The 6,341-nt window shown below is 38.9% G+C and overlaps 1 protein-coding gene across 1 annotated transcript in view; it reads right to left on the bottom strand.

Annotated features, from left to right (window-relative positions):
* Positions 1 to 220: 220 nt before the first annotated feature.
* The window catches only part of sec31a (SEC31 homolog A, COPII coat complex component), a 25,506-nt gene continuing 19,385 nt past the window's right edge, over positions 221 to 6,341 (bottom strand). Inside the window, exons 24-28 of the mRNA XM_008423373.2 lie at positions 3,614 to 3,669; positions 2,993 to 3,232; positions 2,189 to 2,308; positions 2,029 to 2,100; positions 221 to 1,036 (exon numbers count right to left, since the gene is read on the bottom strand). Coding sequence (XP_008421595.1) covers positions 857 to 1,036; positions 2,029 to 2,100; positions 2,189 to 2,308; positions 2,993 to 3,232; positions 3,614 to 3,669 — 668 coding nt within the window. The 3' untranslated portion in view covers positions 221 to 856. The remainder of the gene's footprint in view (positions 1,037 to 2,028; positions 2,101 to 2,188; positions 2,309 to 2,992; positions 3,233 to 3,613; positions 3,670 to 6,341) is intronic.

Genomic DNA, 6,341 nt, shown 5'->3' on the forward strand with positions numbered 1-6,341 from the left:
CTGCTGCTGCTGCTGCTGCTGCTGCTGCGTTGGACAACCTGTCGGTCCAACACGCTGACCGCCGCGCCACCAGTGGTGAAATTAAGATCACGACACAAACATGGATTTATAAAAAAAAAGAAACTGGCACCGATTACATAATGCCCACTTTGTTTTTAAGTTTATCAACATAATTTTCTGACGGTTCATTGCGAATTTTATGGACCTAAATTTAAAAAAAAAAAAAGAATGAATTTGTGGATTGGAAGGCATCGAAGCGTTGATGTAGTGCACAGATTAGAGGTTATAAAGACGAACAAGCGAAAGTTTCCTAAATCTAAAACTTGTCGCATTGTTGAATGACGTGTGAGCGAAAAGCATGCAGCAGAAATCTGTTATTAATACATAATTAATATTAGCTGTAATTTGTGACATTATAACACTGAGTAGGAACACAGAGGTGTCCTTAAACGTCCTGTTTTTTACCATCATAGCTCCTGACTGGTTTTTTAAAAATTATTTTACACAGTTTTACCTTAAAAAGAGGTTTTGCATATTAATTGACGCGTCTGATTTAAAGCTGTGGTTCAGAACCGGCCAGCCCACGTAAAGGTTGGTGTGGTATTTCTCTGAATAGCCCTTGATTTGACTCAATATCTACTTTCACCACTGCGCGTGACAGACCGCATGGCTTGTTTGAGTTGCGTCGTAAAACAAGAACAACCAAAAAAAAATCAAAAACAACAACAAAAAAAAAAGAGAATGGCACGAAGAAGAGCCGACCATCACAGTTGAGAAGTCTCAGGAGCCGTTCGCCTCGCCGACTGAACGGAGCTCCCTGCGAAACGGGCGGCCGGCAGGGCCGCGGAGACGGACCTCAAACGCCGAGCTTGTTGGCTTGCGTCAGCACCACCTTCAGCACGGGCATGAAGGCCGACGTCTCGCTGAAGTTGCTGCTGCCGACGATGTGGGTGTGAATGTTCAGGCCCTCGGTGTAGGAGCGAGACTCGATGGTCCTCGCTATGCTGTGGAGTCCTCCGATGATGGCAGGAGAGAGCTGAGCGGAGGAGAGACAGCGGAGTTAGAAATGAATTAAACCCAAAACAGCCAACTAACTGCCTTCAGAAGTCTACGGAGGGATATTAGGAGCAAAAATGTTTTCTCATTTAGAGAAGAAAGTCAGAATTTTATGAGAAAATCTTGTTACGAGAATGAAGTTGTAGAACAAAGTGGTAATAATATGACAATAGAGTAATAAAATACAAGAATGGATTTCAAGTAAGTAGCAAATTACGAGAACTAAATCATAAAAATTAGAAAAAAAGTCATAATAATACAAAAACAATGTCGCAAAATACGAGAACACAGTCATAATGGGAGAAGAAGATCGTAGTAATACAAGAATAAAGTTATATTACCATAAAAAAGTCATAAAATACTAAAATCATAAAATATCAGAAAAAAAGTTGTGGTAATACAATAATAAAGTCATGACATGAGAAGAATGTCATAATAAAGTCATGTTATTACCAAAATAATAAAACCTTTGCTATGACGTTAAGAATTTTATTATAATAAAATAAAAGTATAATTTCTGAATTTGAAACGTTACAATGTTACAATGCTAGCAAAAAAAAAACGTTTTTATCAATTGAAAATTTACTAGAAAAAACCTCAAAATTTTGTTATTTATCTGAGAAATTTTCCAGAAAAAATAAATAAATATGCTTTTTTTTATTTTGGTATTTTATTATTCCAAAATAAAAGCATATTTATTTTGGTATAATAAAAATAAATATTGTTTATTTATTTAATAAACTTTATATACAACAATATAAAGTTGTTAAAAAGTTGCATATTTTACAACCTTAAAACTTGTAAAACATGCAAACAAAATTCTCACATAGCAGTTCAGATGAATTCCTATATTAAAGTGGCCTAGTCAAAGTCAAAGACGTGCACACACACTCGCCATCCAATCTGACCGTCTTCCGGTTGTTTTGCGGTGAAACATTTGCACCAACGTGGCCACAGCAGTGAGACACTCACCGTCTGCTCTCTGAGTTTGTCGTACAGCGCCTCCAAGCGCTTGTTGGCGTCGTCGAGCTTCCTCTTGGTTTGCTGTGAGGAGAAGACGGATAAACACAGGCTCACGTGTGTTGAACAGAGACGGAGGACAGACGGAGCAGCTCGTCCGTGACAGACTCACAGGGTCGGTAGCTACGGCCAAGCACTTCTGGATCAAACCCTCGAACGTCGTCTTCAGCACCAGGTGTTCGTCAGGGATCGGCTTCTTCGTGATCTTCTCAGCAGGGATCGACTGCAGAGGCTGGCAGGAGCCAACGGCGGCCGCGATTAGAGGCATTGTACATTTAAAAAGAAGAAGGGAGTACATTTGTGCAAAAATATTTTTAGACTAATCTCAGAAAGTTTCTAGAAAAAAAAAACTTGGAAAAATTGGAAATCTGAGGTTCAAAGATTGAAAATTTGCTAGAAAAAGACATCAGAAATTTTGAGATTAATCTCAAAACAAGGAAATTTCAGAATTGAAACATTAAAACGTGCTTGAAAAGATACTCCAGAAGAAATTGTTTCCAAAGTTTAAGACTTCCTAGAAAAAAAACAACATTTTGAGATTTATCTAAGAAAAAGTTTCCAGAAAAAACAAGGAAATTTCTGAATTTGAAACGTGCAAATGTGCTAGAAAAAAAAAACGTTTTTCATAAGTTGAAAATTTACTAGAAAAAACCCTCAAAATTTTATCTCAAAAATTTTCCAGAAAAACAAACCCAAAAAATGTCCAAAAGTCAAAAATTTTACACTTTTGAAACTCGGAAATTTCCAAGGTTTTTCTAGAAGATTTCTAAAAATCTAAAAGTTTCTGAGTTTATTGGTGGAAATGTATTCATTTATCTTTTCCTATCTACAACGGCTCTCATGTGGAGACAACATGGACAGGTCCGGTGAAACTTCCCCCTCAGGTCGTGGTTAGATTGACCCGAGACGTCCGTACCTGGATGGCGTCTCCTGTCGGTGCTCCGGGTGCGCCCTCCATGTTGGAGTTGGGCATTGAGGCGTTCATGCTTTGACTGGGGAGCTGTGTCTGGTGCATGCCTGAGTAAGAGCCCTGAGGGCCCTGCAGCACATCCTGGGGGCCTCCAGATGACATGGGCTGAGCCTGGGGGTCGGTGCCCAGCGGGGCCAGAATGGGAGCCGTGATCGGGACGGGTGGGGTGTAGTTCTGTGGAACCTGCTGTGGAAAAACATTATAAAATAAAATAATTTGCTCTGTTTCAGCATCTAGAAACTCCTGAACTGGTCAAATAAGGAAAGGTGCGTTCCAGACTACGTTTAGGTCCAGAGGTGGTTTGAAGATTTAGTGTTTTGTTTGGCCTTTTAAACCAAACAGGTAGAAACTGTGTGTTTTTCTCCAATCTGCCTTGAGTCTTAATGAACAGAATCTGTCCAACAACTTGGGGAAAAAAACCCCTGTGTATTAGTGCATAATTTCTGCAACACTAATGTTAGCATGCTAGCTAAGTGAAACATGCTAACTGTCTGTGGATGGAAACATTTATATACTAGTAGTACCCAGTTTTGTTGTTTGTTTTATAAATAATGAATGCAGACTTACCTTCTTCTTTGGGGCTCGGGTCAGAGCTGGAGGGTCATTCCAGCCGTTCTGGGGTCCTACACACACACACACACACACACACACCTCAGCTGATTGTTTTAGCTTTTGCCAACACACAATGTTCCAAATTTGGCATTTCTGACTCCTTTAACAGAGCTAGATAAACTCAGACACAACTAGAAAACTCTTCATTATTCAACATTACACTGTGCATGTATATTTATTAGAGATGTGCCGATCAGGTTTTTTCCTGCTGATTTCAATCACCCATGAGGGCTGATCCCCGATACCGATCACCGATACCGATCACATAATTATTATTTTTTTAGTCATAAGCTCTACCGGTTACATTATGTTGAAAAAGGAACCATGAATTCACCTTAATTTAGGCAAAAACTTTTTAATAACTTTTTCCAAGAAGAAAACTAAACTAAACAGGCATTGTGCAAATTGTACTGCTATCAATAATACTATCTTTAACAGACTGATAACATATGAAGGCTCTGAAGAGGCTAAATAATGCAAAGAGCCAAAATAAAACCTCTCAACATTGCCAAAAAAAATTAAGTATAAATTTAAAGGCAAATACAGGTTCCATTACAATAAACAATCCTGAGTTACTGATGAAAACTTCCTGATAGCATGGCGGCTAGCTGATTACTGCTAGTTCTGAGTGGCTGTTTCTGACTGAGCGGAGTAATTATGCAGAGCATGGAGGAGATCAATTATTTTTTCAGAGATTATCTGTCTCATGTTAGGACAGCGAAAGTTTTAATACATATGTAAAATGTATTTTTCAAGTTAGATGCTGCAGCTTTAAACAGAGGTTTGGTGTGAGAGTCACTACCAGGTGGAGCAGAAGCGGTGCTCCGTCTGTGAAATATTACTACCTGTAGCGTAGCAGCGGTTCAACAGCGAGAGCAGAACCAGCGTCTTACATCGCAGCTCGAAGACTTAAATAATTTTGCGGGTTATTTATTTAGCTTTCTGACCGTCATGCTAATCCGGGTGAGTGTTTGTAGCTGTGCGCTGCTTTACCTGCTATCTGATCCTCCATATGTCTTTTTAACTGCAGTGAGCCTCGATGTAGCCAAACTCCGTCAAGTATGCCATTGTTTTGATGTCGTATTAACTTCGTTGTGTTGATGCATTTTGACGTGATTCACCCCACGTGCTTCAATTTTCCGCCACAACACACAAACTTCCCCATTCACTATGTGCGTTATAGTTCCACATCGCTTAGGATTTATTGCTGCGCGTTTGCGCAGTGTGAAGGAAAGAGGAGACCAGCTGCACAGGCAGGTTGAGAAATGAGATGCAGGTGATCGGTTTGTGTGATCGGCAACAAGAGACCATGATCGGCGATCACCGATCATACACTTTTTCACGGAAATCGGCCGATTATGATCGGTGGCCAATCGATCGGCACGCCTCTAATATTTATACACAAACACTTCATATAAAGACAGTTCTTTATGAAATTCAATATCTTTAAAACTGGTATTCAAGTACAACAATTGTTTAAATTTCACATAAACATACATCAGTGTTTTACTAATGAATTAAAGTGAAAGTAAAGCTTGATTTCTGTGCCGGATTGTTTGGCAACCAAAACAAATCAAGTACAGACTCCTTATTGATTCATCATTCTGAGATTAGAGACCAATGCAGTCTTTATTGCATCATTAATTTAATGTCATTACCAACAGAAAGCCATGCAAATTAACTTCACATCATTTCTACATTTTCCCAGTAAAGATTTCTGTCTGCCTCCTTTGCTCTGAGCCAATCAGTGAGCTAGCAGCGACAATGAAGGGAGAAACGCCTGGCTACGGCGAGACGTTTCTGACCCAACCTGCAGCTTGGCTTCACTTTGTATTCAGTTTAATCAACATGACTAAATCATGTTATGTGCTGAATATTTTAACTTCTGTAGAAATTTAGAAAACAAAAATCTCTTAGGTAATTATTCTTCAAATGCACCCCTCCATTAGTCATATTACAGAAATCCAACAATATTTTTCCATTTAAATCTTTTTTAGTTGAGCGTCAGATATTTTTTTAACTAATCTGTGTCTCTACAAATAAACACTTCTGCCAACAAGGACAACACATTTTTTTAAGTTCATTATTTTTTTTTCATATTATTAAGATTTTAATATTTTTATTACAACTATCAAGTGTTTTTAAATTTTTTTTTCTATTCTTTTTTAACAGCCATAGCAACACAATGAGGTTAACATTAACATTTTAGCAAATTTGGACATCTAAGCTAAAGATAGCCTGAGTGGAGAAAGTCACTGCTAGCCAACATGCTACTGAAAGCAGATGCTTTCAGTAGCAGATGCTGCTGTTAGCATTCTAGCTAACCTTAGCATCTTAGCTAATTTTACCTTGAACACTAATGCTTGCTCAGTAAATGCCGCAAGTCAATGATAGCCCGAATGCTACTGATAGCATCTTAGCTAACAATAACATTTGAGCTAATTCTGGACATTCTAATATAGCGGTTCTCAACGTGCCCCTAGGGGGCATTCAGAGGACGGCAGGGGGCGTTGGCGGAAATTTTTACAAAAGGGGGGCGCTGGGATTCCTTTGGGGAATTTGGGTTCAGTCGAAAGTAAACTTTACACCTTATATGCACAACAATACCAGTTTAGACTTTGAGCAACTTGGTAAAACTGTATTGTGTAACATTAAATCATGCTTGGCTGCAACTGTATCGATG

Source organism: Poecilia reticulata, linkage group LG12, assembly GCF_000633615.1.
Source record: "Poecilia reticulata strain Guanapo linkage group LG12, Guppy_female_1.0+MT, whole genome shotgun sequence".
Taxonomy (NCBI): domain Eukaryota; kingdom Metazoa; phylum Chordata; class Actinopteri; order Cyprinodontiformes; family Poeciliidae; genus Poecilia; species Poecilia reticulata.